This window comes from Pseudorasbora parva, chromosome 6, assembly GCF_024679245.1.
Source record: "Pseudorasbora parva isolate DD20220531a chromosome 6, ASM2467924v1, whole genome shotgun sequence".
NCBI classification, from domain to species: Eukaryota; Metazoa; Chordata; class Actinopteri; order Cypriniformes; family Gobionidae; genus Pseudorasbora; species Pseudorasbora parva.
The window spans coordinates 11,984,852-12,002,332 of record NC_090177.1 but is presented as its reverse complement, the minus strand read 5'-3'; the positions used below and the strand labels follow the sequence as shown (position 1 = coordinate 12,002,332).

The 17,481-nt window shown below is 38.5% G+C and overlaps 1 protein-coding gene across 1 annotated transcript; it reads left to right on the top strand.

The window, feature by feature from the left end:
* Positions 1-218: 218 nt before the first annotated feature.
* zfp64 (zinc finger protein 64 homolog (mouse)) lies at positions 219-14,315 on the top strand. The gene is made up of 6 exons (XM_067445637.1): positions 219-358; positions 3,151-3,312; positions 3,399-3,506; positions 6,389-6,451; positions 6,540-6,791; positions 12,457-14,315. The coding sequence occupies exons 1-6, from the start codon at positions 337-339 to the stop codon at positions 13,764-13,766; spliced, it is 1,917 nt and encodes a 638-aa protein (XP_067301738.1). The 5' UTR covers positions 219-336; the 3' UTR covers positions 13,767-14,315.
* The last annotated feature ends 3,166 nt before the right edge of the window (positions 14,316-17,481 follow it).

Sequence of the window (17,481 nt, the reverse complement as noted above, 5' to 3'; positions counted from 1 at the left end):
TTTTAGATACTAAAGACATAATGTGATTAAAAACTGGAAAGGAAAAATATTAGCAGTTATCTATCTTTCTTATCTGACTCTTGTCTGCCTGAGCCAACCTATTTTTTACTGTCTATATGGTAATCCTCCTGTCCTGACGCAATGCTTCGCTGTGAGGCGCTGCTTCGCGCTTTTCACTGTTTACCGTTAAGCAGTTCACACTGTCGCAAACCCAAGCATCAACACTGCTGAAAAAACGTTTGAAATGAAGAGGACACGGAACAAAAACATCAGCAAACGCGAATTAAAGTTATTAAATACTTTACAGATCGAATCTCAGCTGGCATCTCGATCCAGATGGCAACATTCAACGGAGAAGGTACAAAGCGATATCATTTATATACAAAATCCTGAATAAAAAACATATCTGTTTTAAAAGCCCTGTGCAATACAGGTAAATAATCACAAAAATAATTAAAATATTATTACTGTTAAGTAAACTGATTAAATAATTATAGTCCTTTAGTTTATATTAATAATAAAAATAATTTATGGTTCATACGTTGTTGGCCAATTTTTTTTGCAAACAATGAAAGTTGAAGTTAAAGAAACTTGAGTGATGATACTTATGGTAATCAGGTATTGTTAACATTTGATACCATATAATATATTGATGATGTACTATATAAAAGGGAGAAAACATTGATTCATAATACTGTGTGTCGTTACCTGGATGATCCATGGATTTTTTGTGTTTTGTGGTGGTTCCCATGTTTGTTCACAACTATTAAAAAAGGTTCAAACATTCACTGATGCTCCAGAAGAAAAACTGATGCATTAATTTTTGAATTTGAAGATCAAGGTAAATTGTACTTGATTTGTCGTCCAGGAAACATCTTAAAATATATTCTCTTGCTTCTGAAGGGCAGTACTAAAAGATATTTTAACAAAATAAGAAAAATGTGGACATCTTCATCCTGTTCAAAAGTTTCCACCCCCCCCCCCCCCCCCAGATCTTAATGCATAGCGTTTCCTTCTGGAGCTTCAGTGAATGTTTGAACCTTTTTTTTTATTAGCTGTGTTTGAGTCCCTCATTTGTCCTCAGTGTGAAAAGATGGATCACAAAATCATACAGTCACTGCTGGAGAGGGATTGTATGATTCACTCCAGGCAGCCGGCAGTTTGGTTGTTCAGCCTCTTTGGGACTTCTCCACACATTATCCCACAGATGTGGGAAAAACAGTGAAGGTGGACTCATCAGAGAACAGTAAATGTTTCACATTGTCCACAGCTCCAGATTTGCACTATTGGCACCATTGAAACTGACATTTGGCATTGGCACGAGTTATCAAAGGTTTGGCTATAGCAGTCCGACCATGAATACTGACTCTGTGGAGCTCATTACCAACAAACAGGAGTTAAGGTTAATTCTGCAGTGTGTTGGGCAGCTGTGGTTTTGTTTTTTGGATACACTCCGGGACATCTCTTTCAGACAGCTTCCTCTTGTGTCCAAAGTTTGTCCTTTTGAATTTGGTTCGTCCTTCATTGCGAAACAGGAAATGCATTACCCTGAATACACCACAAAGAGTTGCTGTCCTGGTCACAGATGAGCCAGCGAGACATGCACCAACGTCAAATTATGTTGTGTTGACTACAATATTTTATATATCAGGTAGAAGATGACATAGCCAGCAATTTTGTGAATATTTTAAATAAAAAAAGACTAAATAAAAAGGATGCATCTTCCATTCAGCGCTATTGTGGCTGCGGTGTGTCACATGAAAGGCATGATGCGTCGTCATAGAAATATTACTTTATACTAGTAAAATAATAACACCCATCATGGCAATAATACTTTTGTTATAAATGTTATGTGTGATGATATTTTTGTAATCTCCATCCATCCATCCATCCTTCTTCTTCCGCTTATCCGGGCCCGGGTCCTGGGGGAAACAGTCTAAGCAGAGACACCCAGACTTCTGGGAGAATACAGAGGCATTCCCAGGCCAGCCAGGAATGTGTCCCAGGTCTTCCCTGGGGTCTTCTCCCAAGTGGGACATGCCTGGAACAGCTCTCTGGGAAGGCATCCAGGAGGCATCTGGAACAGATGTCCGAGCCACCTCAGCTGGCTCCTCTGGATGTGGAGGAGCAACGGCTCTGCTCTGAGCTCCTCCCGAGTGAACAAGTTCCTCACTCTTTATCAAAGGGAGCACCCAGCCACACTGCGGAAAAAGCTAATTTTGGCTGCCTGTATCCGGGATCTTGTCCTTTCGGTCATGACCCACAACTCATGAGCACAGGTGAGAGTAGAAACGTAGATCAACCAGTAAATTGAGAGCTTCACCTTTACAGCTCAGCTCCTTCATCACCACGACAGAACGGTACATCGACCGCAATACTGCAAGAGCTACACCGATCCGTCTGTTAATCTCCCGTTCCATCCTTCCCTCACTCTTGATCAAGACCCCAAGATACTTGAACTCCACTTGAGGCTGGAACTCTCCACCAACCTGAAGTGGGAAAGCCACCTGACCCTTTTCTGACTGAGAACCATGACCATGGACTTGGAGGTGCTGATTCTCATCCCAGTCACTTCACACTTGGCTGCAAACCATCCCAGTGTGCACTGAAGGTCCTGAGGCCAACACGACAATGGCCTCCGCAAAAAGCAGAGACGAAATCGCGCGGTCCCCAAACCGGACACTCTGCGGCCCCTGGCTGCGCCTAGAAATTCTGTCCATAAAAATTATGAATGGAACAGTGACAAAGAGCAGCCCTGCCGGAGTCCAACATGCACCGGGAACAAGTCTGACTTACTGGTGGCAAGGCGAACCAAGCTACTGCTCCGGTCGTAGTCGTACATTTTTGTAATGTTTTCTTTTAAATGTATGCTTGTTGGAAGCAGTGTTCTGATTAAAATATTTAGCAAATATCAAGCTTTTTAATCTTTGCATTAATGCAAAACCAGCATATAGAACGATTCATCAACATGCAAGGTCATTATGATTCATATAAAACAAGGGTGCGACCAACTGAGAAAATGAGTTGCACCAGAGCGACCAGTGGGAAGAATCTGTCTAAGCTCTGCCAGTGTTTCAGTTTCATTGACCAACCCCTGTATGGTACTACAATGTTCTTTATATATTTAATTATTGTTTACTCAATTCACAGGAGTAAACCACCTCTTAGTAGAAGTGAGTCCTGACCCTGACATCCACATCTGCGGCTTCTGCAAACAGCAGTATAACAGCGTTGAACTCTTTTTTGCACACAAGCAAAACTGCTGCCAGATTACCTCGACTCCTATATCAGCCAGAAACGGTGGACCCAGTGGTGAGTTTTAGATCCTAAATGAAGGTCCTAATTATATGTGTATATAGTAGACTGCACTGTTTACTAATCATGAAAGTGTTTTTTAGGGTCATGTGTACCAAAAGTCAAAATGACCCTCACCAAAGCCCAGAAAACCCCCTCCAAAAAGCTGAAACCTGCACTAACTCAAAAAAGACACATATGCACATTCTCAGGTAAGTGTCGGCAATAATAATGCATTTCTTATTTTCATATATTTATTTTGAAGAGACCCTATAATGCTTCTTTAAATGTTCAGCTTTCTTTAGTGCGTATTGTTGCTGTTTGAGCATAAAAAGGTTTGCAAAGTTACAAAGTCCCTCCAAACTGAGTTATTCTCTGTATCAGTGTACACTGTTTTTAAAGGTCCCGTTCTTCGCGATTCCATCTTTCAAACTTTAGTTAGTGTGAAATGTTGCTGTTAGAGCATAAATAATACCTGTAAAATTATAAAGCTCAATGCCAAGCGAGATATTTAACATAAGTTCCCTTTCAAAGCCTATAGTGAACGGTCGGTTTGGACTACACCCCTGCACTTCCTTCAGGAATGACGTCACTAGAACCGTTTGTTGACTAACCCTCCGCCCACAAGAACACGCAAAATAGGGGGCGTGGTCTTGTTGCTCTCCCACGTGGAGAAGAGCGGCATTCAGCGCTTGCATCTCCCCGTTATGATAAGAGGCAGGACCTTTCCGGGCAAAGTGCGCTAAGCTGCTGTCCAATCACAACACGGGAAGCGCTGGCCCAATCAGAACTCGTTACGTATTTCTGAAGGAGGGACTTCATAGAACAAGGAAATCATCAGGCCGTTTTTAGGACAGAGAAAACAGCGCTGTACAGATAAGTAAACTGTGTGAAAAATACTGTGTTTTTTTACACGCGAAACATGAACTCATGTTATATTGCTTACTGTAAACATAATCAAAGCTTCGAAAACACATGAAGAATGGGACCTTTAACTCATTAAAACGCCTCCATTGTAGTCTTAAGTTTTATTCCAGGAAAAACAAATCACAATATATTCCTCATTTACATAATTATCTCAATCACTCAAGGCACAAGCAGAATAAAGGGCGGAAATCTGGTTGATTTAGTTAGTAGTGTTGAAACTAGTTAATGGTAAGGGATGGCAGAAATCGTATACTGTTTGTTTTCTTTATTTTACAAGTTTTCCTGTTATTGTGAGTTTACAAAAAATTTAAGTAGACACTTTAATTACATTCAATTTAAATTAGATTTAATTAACAATAATAGTTTTGAATGATGTATTAATAATATCTGTATGACCAAACATCACAGAGTAGGCCATGGGTTTTCAAACAGGGGTCCGGGGACGCCCAGGGGGCCCGCAAGGAAGTGACAGTGGTCCGTGGACAAGTCTAGAGCAGTAAAACAATAAATTAGATCTAAATAAATTGAAAATGTAATTAAATAAGAAATAATACTGAGTTAATCTATTAAATAGCTTTAGATTAAAATAAAGAAAATAAAAATGTTGATTAATATAATTAAATACATAAATAAATAATTTTATTTAAATTAAATAAATTCACCAAAAATAAATAATACATATAACAGTAATTAATTACATTTATATAGCGCTTTTCTAGGCACTCAAAGCGCTTTACATAGAAGGGGGAATCTCCTCAACCACCACCAATGTGCAGTCCACTTGGATGATGCGACGGCAGCCATATTGCACCAGAACGCTCACCACACACCAGCTGATTGGTGGAGAGGAGACGGAGTGATTAAGCCAATCAGGATAGGGGGAAGATTAGGAGGCCATGATGGACAGAGGCCAGTGGGCAAATTTGGCCAGGAAGTCGGGGTTACACCCCTACTCTTTATCGAAGGACATCATGGGATTTTTAATGACCACAGAGAGTCAGGACCTCGGTTTAACGTCTCATCCGAAATACGGTGCTCTTTGTCATTATAGTGTCCCCATCACTATACTGGGGTGTTAGGACCCACACAGACCACAGGGTGAGCACCCCCTGCTGGCCTCACTAACACCTCTACCAGCAGCTACCTGGTTTTCCCAGTTGGTCTCCCATCCAGGTACTGACCAGGCTCAGCCCTGCTTAGCTTCAGTGGGAAACCAGTCTTGGGCTACAGGGTGATATGGCTGCTGTAGTACATTACTACAGTGAGTAAAACAACAATTTTTGATTGAACATAATTTATGTGTATTAAGTGTTTATAAAAGACAGATTCCTTATACAATTTTTGATGGGGTCCCTCACACATGGATGATTGTATTCTTATATATCTATTGAAAACCCCTGGAGTAGGCTTTTTTCCCCTGCTGTTTTCAGGAAAAATGTAAGTGATCGCGTCATGATTATATAGTGTGCTATATTTGCTTTTTATTTTTTAAATTCAGGCAATTCGTGGATGAAATAGTGATTATAATTAAGATTCAATTCATATAAAATTAAATTCACTTTAAAGAAAGACTGTCTACAGAACAAAAGTTAAAGTGATCAAAATAATTTCTGACCCACTTCATGTCTCTCAATATATAATATAGCTGACTCATGTTGTTCACTTTTCATAATCAACATAGATTAAGTTAAAACAATAGCATTATAATATTTAAACATAAATGAGAAATTAAGATTTCCTTTAATGGCTACAACACGTATAGTACAGAGAAAATGTCAGAGCGGGATTTGAGCTAACACAATTTTACCGGTGAGCGCGAGGGATGTGAGCAATTGAGTGGAGCACGCTGGCATTGAGTGGAATATTTGGCGGAGCATCACACTGCTTCACTCACATGCTGTGGTTGTCATTCAATAGTGTCAGTGCAGTCAAATCAATGATATTATAGATTAGGTGTCCCCGACTAAGCAAGCCAGAGGTGACAGTGGCATGGACCCCAAACCCAATCAGGGGATAGAATAAAAACCTTTGGGAAAACCTGGTTCAGTCGAGGGGCCAGTTGTTTAATAGTGAGCCAATGCAGTGTTGACAGAACAGAGCTAAGAACCCTTTAAAGTATTCAAATCTGCACTATATGGAGCTTAAAAGATTACATTTGTGCCCTTAGGTTGTACATTCAAAACTCAGTACGGCCAAAAAGACATGGAGAGACATATGTTAACACATACTGGTAAGTCATTTTTATCTTACACTTATCAGACATTATCAAATGATGCCAAATGAATATTAAAGTGCTGAGATCTGTCTTCTTTCTTTAGGCGAGAGGCCTTTCGAGTGTGAACTGTGTCATAAACGCTTTAGTCGTCGCGATAAGCTGAATCTCCACAGCCGTTTGCACACAGGAGAGAAACCACACAAGTGTAAGTACTGTACGTACGCGGCGGCCGACAGCAGTAGCCTGAAGAAGCATCTTCGTATCCACTATGACGAGAGACCCTTTAAGTGTCAGATATGCCCCTACGCCAGTCGCAACTCCAGCCAGCTGACCGTTCACCTCCGATCTCACACAGGTGAGGACACACAGGTCCAGTTACACTAAAGTTTGGGGTTAATAGGATGTTTTCTTTTTAAAGAAATTACTTTTATTCAGCAAGGATGTATTAAAATGATCATAAGAGAAAGTAGATTCATTTATAGTGTTGCAAAAGATTGATATTTCAGATAAATGCTCTTCTTTTGAACTTTCCACAAAAATATGAGGCAGCACAACTGTTTTCACCATTGTTCAGCAGCAAATCCTCATATTAGAATGATTTCTGAAGGATCATGTGACACTGAAGACTGGAGTAATGATGCTGAAAATTCTGCTTTGATCACAGGAATATTATTATATATTTTTTAAATGTATTAAAATACAAAAGTTATAATAACTTTTTAAGCTGTAATAACTCACAGTATTACCGTTTTTTATTGTATTTTTAATCTAATAAAAATAAAATCAGCCTTGATGAGAATTAAGAGAAATTTTAACTACACCAAACCTTTTACGATAAAGTGTATATCTAATGCATTTATATATATATATATATATATATATATATATATATATATATATATATATATATATATATATATATAATATAAAAATGATTTCATAGATGTGATTTCCTGCATTATAGTGCGTTTTAGGCCATATCCCTTTCCTATACCAAAAAAGACCTCAAACCAGTCAATACCAATAGTCTAATAAAAAGGCTATATTCATTTAACTGCCATAGAAATCAACAGTTTCACAGATAACGATAATGAACAAGTTGCATGTTTTTTATGTTCCGTAACTAGACAGAAAAAGTGCCGTTTACTAAACGATTGATTGGGCCAGACAAAATTACAGAAATCACTGAATTATTTACTGTGGCTATAGAGTAGGGGTAAGACACATGGCATTAAGTTGACGCATATCGCGAGCATAGGTTCGAATCTGCCTTTTGCCACACTCCCTCTATTCCCTTTCCCCATCACATATCGAATCGGAAAGGTATTTATTTTCAATAAAAAAAGAGCAAATATTATAAAAGGGGAAATAAAGCATTTAACATGTGTTTAATAATAAGTTTCTTAATAAGTTTCTCGGTTAAGGGGTAGTCAATGTAAGCAGACGTGCTGAATTAGAGACGATAAAAGTTAGTGGGTCCAATATCATTGGTCTTAAAAAGTGGGTGGGTCTTGTCCCACCCACACACAATGGTTCCGACGCCCATGTATATATATATATATATAAATAATATAATATATTATACAAAAAAAAGTACAAATAGAATTAAGGGGGCTTTCACACAAGGTAGTTCTAGGAACTATGGTGGTTCCCCGAGAACTAAATGTTCCCCTGGGGCCATTTTCCTGGTGGCATTCGCTCCGCTAGTAGGAACTCTGAAGTAGCGTAAGACATGCTTGTTATTTTGACTTTTATTTTGACAGCACTGAGAACGACTGCAGAGCCTGAGCACACAGCCCTCACAATCTCTGTCTTTATTAGTTTACGATCATATATAGAGTTACGATCATATTTTTTTCTAGTAGGCTACATTGATTGACACTGTGTGCTCACAGCAAATAGCCAATCAGTCCAATAAAACAAGTGCTGTAGTCCCGCCTCCTTAAAATCACGTTCAACGGAGTAGTGTGCAGGCGTGTGAAGCTGTAAATACACGTAATAATAGTTGGTAAACATAAATACATGTAGGGCCTATGTAGCCTTCACAAACAATGACACCAACAGAGATTTACAGAGACGGAGAGGAAACGTGGGTTATGATAGACGTTGGAGGAGAGGCACCTAATTTACTTTTACAAATATTTTTATAATGTTTTTATCATTACAGGCTACAGGTATGTATATATTTTTTAAACAAGCGTACCAATACTAGCGCTAGGATATGGTTTGAATTTATTTATTATAAGTATGTGGCTATTACAGCGCTCCCCTAGTGCTTTTTCATGGTTTGCTGTATGCGTGTTCACTACTGTCTGCTCCTAATATGTCTTACTTGGATGGGTTAAATTAGTTTAATTTTAAAGGGAAAATTCCGACTATGGGTTACCATAACTGACCTCATGTCACTTATTCTCCTTTTCCATCTCCAAACATGTTCCGCACACAGCTGACCGGATAGTGCTCTCCCGCTTTGTTGCAATCTGATGATTTTTGTAAAATAGCATCTGTTTTTGCTTTTCAAACTCCAAGTGAATTCAGTTTTAAATGCTGTAGGCTCATTCATTGATGATAAATAATATTGATGGTAATAAATATTTCATATTGGGTTTGTTTTGGGCTTGTTTTTAAGCTTTGGTTGCTTATTTATCTCACAAGAGTTGGCAACACTGTTTACGATCTGTTTAACAGACCCGTCTAATACGATATTTGATAGAACTGTTATACAAAGAAAGTAGACAGTATAATATGTTTGCCGTGTGGTTGATGTCCAGTGTTGCTGAGCTGAAATACATAATCATGTTTCTCTTGTTCCCCTCAAAGTTGCATTGGATTTTCTCCTTAGCATAAAAGGTTGAGGTTCATCTATCACCGTTCTCTATGTTCATAGAGTTAGGTCGGGGAGTTAATATAGACTAAAATCTGTGTATGTACACAGCTTTTTAAAAATGGCGGTTACTGGCGTTCAGCGTACACTTACATCACTGGTAGTCCCTATTGTGCTGGGTTAGACCCTACTCTGATGTTAGAGCTAATCGCCAAAAGGCGTTCATAGAACTAAAATCGTTCCCAGGTCCTTTGATCAGAACATGCCAAAAAGCAGGTACTTCCGTCATTATTTCTATGAACTATGAAAATGTTGAAAAGCCCCTATAGAACTACAAAAAGAAATAACCAAATAAAGATCAACTAAAATCTTTAAAAGAACCACACAAACCATGTGTGTTCTAGATGTTGTTGTTTCTGCTGTTTTCAGCCACACAGAGTATTTCCAGGAACTACAGATTTTTGAGAATTTACACTTGTATGTGAAACCAAGCCAGGAGATTAATAAGATAAAATCGTGTTCCTGTTTCTTGTTTGTGACCACACGCAATCAATTATTTAATCCAAAATAATTTTATAAAATGACAAAAATAAAAATGTCATTTTTAAAACAGCCCTGTACAATACAAATATGGCACTTTTTATTTTGATCTATTAGTATGTTGGTAACAAATAGCAATTCTTTTTTGTGATCCAGCAGAACCGTTAGTGTAAATTATTATTTGTGTTCAGCAGGCTTGTGCAAAATTCAGAATTTCAGAATTGGAATTGGAATGACAGGAAGTGGAATTAAATTCATGACAAATCAAAGAAATTCCACAGTCACACAACAGAAAGAATGTGTTGAATCTCACATACATTGTGTTAGGAAGGTTACTTTAGAAATGTAATTGCTTACTGTTATACACTCACCTAAAGGATTATTAGGAACACCATACTAATACTGTGTTTGACCCCCTTTCGTCTTCAGAACTGCCTTAATTCTACGTTGCATTGATTCAACAAGGTGCTGAAAGCATTCTTTAGAAATGTTGGCCCATATTGATAGGATAGCATCTTGCAGTTGATGGAGATTTGTGGGATGCACATCCAGGGCACGAAGCTCCCGTTCCACCACATCCCAAAGATGCTCTATTGGGTTGAGATCTGGTGACTGTGGGGGCCATTTTAGTACAGTGAACTCATTGTCATGTTCAAGAAACGAATTTGAAATGATTCAAGCTTTGTGACATGGTGCATTATTCTGCTGGAAGTAGCCATCAGAGGATGGGTACATGGTGGTCATAAAGGGATGGTCATGGTCAGAAACAATGCTCAGGTAGGCCGTGGCATTCAAACGATGCCCAATTGGCACTAAGGGGCCTAAAGTGTGCCAAGAAAACATCCCCCACACCATTACACCACCACCACCAGCCTACACAGTGGTAACAAGGCATGATGGATCCATGCTCTCATTCTGTTTACGCCAAATTCTGACTCTACCGTCTGGCACCAACAACCATGCCATGCTTAAAATTGCTCTTTCCCATTCTGACATTCAGTTTGGAGTTCAGGAGATTGTCTTGTCCAGGACCACACCCCTAAATGCTTTGAAGCGACTGCCATGTGATTTGGTTGATTAGATAATTGGATTAAAGAGAAATTTAACAGGTGTTCCTAATAATCCTTTAGGTGAGTATAAGCTACCCATTATAAATGTGGTTTGGATTACTTTATCATTCCAAAGTTACTTTTAATATGATTAGTAATTAATTGAATTACACATTTTACCTCAGCAATACAACTAAATATAATTACATTCATTTTATAATTTAATTACATAATTTCATTACACATAACTGCACTGCAAAAAATATTACACACTACCTACTTAAAAAATTATGGTAACAATATTACACATATTTAAGTAGTTTTTATGGTTTGTGGAATCTACCTGAATAAATTAAGTAAAATGTCTATATTATTTAGTTAGCACATGATGAATTTAATATTATTAGTGGAATTTGCTTTTTAAATTTAAGTTTTAAAAAGGGGTATAAATTAGAGTAAATGGAAATGACCTGTTTATATTTGACTTTGAGTTATATTATTCAATTAATAGACTGCTTGCTGCTAGCACAAGTAGAAACAAACTTGTTATTGCACTAGCATTAGCAAAGGTATTGTTCAATCAACAAAGCAACATGCATCATAATAATGATACTTGCAGTTATTCACATCATAACCTAACCATAAGCTCTACTCTTCTGCACAATGGTAATGGTCAACACTTCAACATAACAGAAACTCATTCAAATGTCAAACATAGCTAACATTAAACATTAACAGATGTTTCCCTTCACTCAAAAAAACACACCATTTCATTATTAACTCTTCATTTCCAGCCATATGCAAAGCAAGCTGGGAACTAGCAATGTTGTCGCTAAATAAAACTGCATAATTGAGCTATTTCTCTTAAAATAAATAGGTAACCTTATTTTCCTTAATTTTTTATCATCTTATTTGGTTCTTCGATTGAAGGCTCAAGATTGCTTACATTTCATTAAAAAATTAGGAAAATGTATCTCTTGGTTTTATTACTGACATGTTCTCAATATTTTCTGTACAACACTGAACCACAATTTTATTAAGAAAATATACACACTATCAACTTAATTTTTTAGTGCAAAAATTACAATACCCATGATACATTTTTTACAGTGTCACTCCTCAACCCTGCATACATTTTGTTCTAAAATATAGATAATGTTCAGTGTTGTTTAATTAGTTTTGTTACAATTATATTTTCATTTCAAAGAAATCAAATAAAGTCATTATAAATGCAGTTATCATTAATTCCAGAGCAAAACTCACTGAGCAACACTGATGCATCTAATTCTCAATCACTCCTTAAATGTTTTATCATCGAGTCTGCAGCGTTCTGGTCTGAAGATCTTTCCTGTGACACTAAAGATTCCTCAACAGGTGCAGAAGAAGCTGCTATGGCAAGATGGACATGTATATGAATTTCCTGATATTTTTATTGAATTTCAATTCTGCTTACTTTAATTAAAATTCGAATTGTGATTCTAGATCCTGTTTTTGACATCAATTCAAATTCAAGAACTGAACTGGAATTCAGGAGTCATTCTCAATTAAATTCTGAATTGTGCACAAGCCTGGTGTTCAGTTCACATTCCTGGCTGTTTCCTCCTCAGGTGACGCCCCGTTCCAGTGCAATCAGTGCGACGCCAAATTCAAGATCAACTCCGACCTGAAGCGTCACAGTCGGGTGCACTCCGGCGAAAAGCCTTATAAGTGTGAACTCTGTGAGTATCGCTGTGCCATGAAGGCCAATTTAAAATCGCATGTGCAGCTGAAGCACAGTGCCTCTGACTCCTTCCGCTGCTCAAAGTGCGACTTCCAGTGCTCCACCAAAGCCGCCCTGCGACACCATTCCCGCCAGCACCAGCCGGCCCAGCCTCTGCAGTGCAGCGAGTGCAGTTACTCCTGCTCCAGCAAGGGGGCTCTCAAAGTCCACGAGCGCGTACACTCAGACGAACGGCCCTTTAAATGCGAGCACTGTCCGTTTGCTAGTAAGCAGCGCAGTAATTTGTTAATTCACAGGAGAAAGTGTCATGCGGATAAACCGGACAGGCAGGGTAAAGGCGGGACTGGAGAGGAGCCACCCAAACCTCTTAGCTCACGCTACCGGGCGAGACTGGAGGCAACACGGGCGTTTCGTTGCGACTTGTGCGAGGCTTCGTTCGTCAGGGAGGATTCTCTTCGCAGCCACAAGAGGCAGCATAACAGTAACATGCAACAAAGTCATAATTATGAGTCACAAACTATTACACAACAACCCGTACAAAATGCAGTATTTGCCCCTATTGCGACCGATGTGCCGTCTTCCTACGGCCCAACGCATCTTAAGATCATTGTGGCGCCCTCTTTAGGACCGGAGGCGACTTTTGTTCAGGCTTCCGCTGCAAAGGCCGGAGCTGTTCTGCTCGGTCCGGAAGATCACGACGTGCTTTTGAACCCCGTAATACAGCACGTCAACATGCTAGCACCGGAAGGCGGCCTCGAGCACCAGACGGTTTTACTCACTCAAATCAGTCCAGGTGAAACCGTCCCACAGACCAGTACTCAAAACTTCATCGCCTCCTGTTCTGCATCAGCTTCCGATGGCACACACACCTTCATCACATCCTGTTCGGACCTGGAAAGCCTCCACAAGCTCATCCAGGAGGGCGGGACTGAGGTTACGGTGGTAACGGAGGCGAATCCGACGATTGCCGCCACAAAGGAACCACTGAACATAGGCGCCGCCTCATCTCAGGACATGACCAAGCACTCAGAGGACACTATGCCTGAAGACAGTTTAGATATCGGTCCACCACCGACCATTCTTGTTCAAAGTCTCCCTCTGTCGATTTCGACACAACACCAGCAGGCTAACAAGTACCATCTGTCTCCCCACCATATATTTTCAGACTCTAACACAGTAGACATCAGTGATTCGTAGTTTTGCAAATCATGAGATTTCACTGTCACAAAGTGTGAACTGTTGTTTTGTTAATTTCCTGTTTCTTTGTCCAACTAATGCTTCATTCACGTTGTGCTGGAATTCCTGTAATCATAAGATGGTGACTTGGATGTTCATGGAACATGGTTTGTTGGTAATGACAACAAAATACTTCATCGGTACTTGAATTTGCATTAAAATACAAAGCAAGCAAGCATAGCAATATTTACACCAGTAAATATTGAATAGCAATTGCTCACTTTAACTGTTTAAACCGCTGCCATTTTGGTTTTATCATGCTCATTGGTGGTAAAAATCAGAGCTTTCATCAAATTAATGGTTTATAACTTGTATAGCTAAGATTTTGAAAAAGATGTGAATTGATCTTATAAGTGGAAAATGTGATATTATGGAGATTCTGGATATTTCTGGAGTGATGTATAAAGGGTTGCAGTGTTGGATCATGGTGTCATAGTTTCATATTCAAATCAAATGGGCACAAATGTTTTTTCATCTCTTCTACGGTAAAATAAACATTATTCTTTTTCAGTGATCGGCTTGCTTTTACCTTTTAAAGGGATACTTCACCGCTTTTTCATATTAAACTATGTTATTCCCTTAACTAAGCCGAGTTGATACATACCTCTCGTCTCAGTGCGTACACTTTATCGCTCTGACGCGCGGTGACGATCTGATAGCATTTAGCTTAGCCCACTATTGACAGAAAGGAGAGAGGGAGGGGGAGATGTGAGGGAGGATTTTTCAACCGTGATTTTTTACTGCACCGAGTCAAAGTACTCTCAGAAGTGCTATACCGCCATACATTATAGTTCTCCTTTTTAATCCGTTTAGAAAAGCGCCACGTTTTATTTTATGTCATCGTACTTGATCGTTTAACTATTCGTGTAACTGTATTTAAATAGAGAAAACGTGGAGGTGTTTGGTGACTTCTAACTTGATCTCTGTTTGGTACCATAGTGAATGAACTGGGCTTAGTGGGCTAAGCTAAATGCTATCAGAATGTCACCGCGCGTCAGAGCGATTAAAAACACGCACTCAGATGAGAGAGGTATTTATCAACTCGTCTTAGTTAAAGCCCCACTTGGTTACTTTTGCTCTCGGGGTCCCCCTACAGTTTGGAAAAAATAATGTCCTCAACTACTGTCGTAAGATCTGTCATCCTACAACAGGGGATGCCATCGCGCGTGCATTTGTTGACATGACAACCCTGATAGCCCTGAACTAGTGATGCGTGGGTCGTCTCATAACCCGCGGACCCCTTATGTCTATTTAATGGTCGCGGGTGCGCGGCGGGTTGTAAAAATATATACAGTGGTGCGGTGCGGGCCAAAGAACTTCATAAAAGTGTCCCGCGGGTCGGTGCAGCACTAACAGTTCCCCTGAACACTGCAAGAGGAGTTCAGAGTTCTTCTGGCGTCGCGTGTGAAATGTCTTCATCCCAGGTAACGTTACAGTCAGTGGCACTGGCATGTTTCAGCATGTCATATGAATATAATTTCATGGGTTTTATTTTTTTCAAACGCCAAATAATCACGATGCTCACGTTTACAAGCCAGCGTCATTATAGTAGTCTATTGGTTACCGTTTTACAGAATCTATATGATACTTCAGTTCAATGTTTGAGTGGTAGCTCACCGTAACAAGCAGGACAGCATCGGTCGGGCACGCCTCCTTCAGCTCACGCCGACGAGCAAACGCTGGTCACATGTTGATCCTCGTCCTGCCTTTAATCATATCACTTTTTCGTTTCCTCTTATTGCTTTCCTCCAACAAAACCTTTTCTTTCTTAAGTGTCTGTGCTGCTTCGGACATGACTATATTATCCGACGAACAAAGTTGGGCTCGCATGTCCGAATTTAAGGAAGTGTGGGTGTTGGTGGAAGTGACGTATATGCCGTAAAGCAGTCGAATTTTGTAGTTCTTTTTGTTCTCGGGTTACTACCCGAAACCCGAAGTTTAAAAGTACGATTAAAAACGATACAGACCCCATGAGGCTGTATAAAAAATATATTATGAAGGTTGAAAAGTTACCTAGTGCTGCTTTAAGGGAATAACATAGTTTAATATGGAGTATCCCTTTAAATTGTGAATTTGTTTAGGTTTTTCAGGAGGTGTAATGTTTAACACTTTGCTCTGTTAACCAAAATGTAACCCTAAGATTTTTATTCAGCAAGGATGCGTTAAATTGTGAGAAAAAAGTGAAAAAGTGAGAGCAAAGACATTTATGATGTTACAAAAGATTTCTATTTATAACAAAAATACTAAGCAGCACAGTTATTTAAGACATTGAAAGATAATTATTTCAAAAACAATTTAAAATCCTAATGACACCAAACTGTACTCTTAGCAACACGAGCTTGAACTGGTTGCTTGTTATGGCGTGAAATAAGTCGTAAGCAGTGTTGGCACAGTTACTTTGAGAAAGTAATCTAATTTTTACTTTTTTACTTTTACTTACATTTTTTAACGTCAACAATGTCTCCTTACATTTTAAGTTAAAATTAAAAAATATTTCCTGAAAAAAACTCTCCCCAAAACGCAAGAAGAAAGCAAAAATAGATTTTTTTTTTTATTAAGGAAAATGACTAAAATAGTAACTCGCAGTGACTTGGATAAATTACTTTAATCTGATTACTGCGTTAGATTACTCATTACTAGGAAAAAGAAGTCCGATTAGAGTAAAGCAATACTTAGTATTACTTTGTTACTGGCATCACTGGTTGTAAGTTACCTTTATACACTACCCAGACAAAAAAATAAAATAAAAATGCATACATTTTTAGTCCAGTCCAGCACTCTGTAAAATCTCCTCCAGCACATCTTTAAATGAATTTTAAGGTCTGGACATGTGTGAAAATGATCTTTCATGCTCCCTCTCAACCATTCTTTCACAGTTTGAGCAGATGAATCTTGACATTGTCATCCTGGAATATGGCCATGATGTGTCTTCCTACATTGTTGTTTAAGAAACAAAAGCTACACACACTATCAATTAGGGTCAGAAGAACTGTTGCCTAAAAACATGCAAGAAATATAATATCACCAATCATGATCCAATCATTTGCCTTTTTAAATCAAAACAACTGCTTTTTGTATTGCCTCATCTGGGCAGTGTATAAAGTGTTGAATAAAACGTTTTCAGTCAACAGTTTTCAACATGACTCATTTGTCAAACATTAGATAAGGCATTATCTAACATGAACTATGAGCAATATTTTTTTTACGTGCTTTTATTATTGTTAGTTAAAAAAATACGATAGTTTATGTGAATTAACTAATGTTAATATAGGCTATTCAAATTTCAATAAATGTTGGGATTAATTAATATAATATTTAGTAGTATGCAGATCATGTTAACTAGTTATGAAACATTCTTATAAAGTGTTGCCTAGTTTTTAAATAGTGTTAATCTAATCTCCAGGGATTTTTGTCACAAAAAATCCCTTCATATGTGATATTCTTGTTCTGACTCATGTTATTTTTTAAATTCTTGTCAAAGCCAGTGTAGCGGTAACAAATAGTATTTATTTTTTGTGCTCGAGCAAAACCGGTATAGTGTAAATTGTGGTATTTTTTTAGCTCCATTCCCATTTGGCAAAGGTACAACTTGAATTTCGAAATGGAAATATATAATACAGTTTAGCTAGTAGCCTACATTGGTTAATCAATTGTTTTAAAAAGCAAAAGCTTTCTT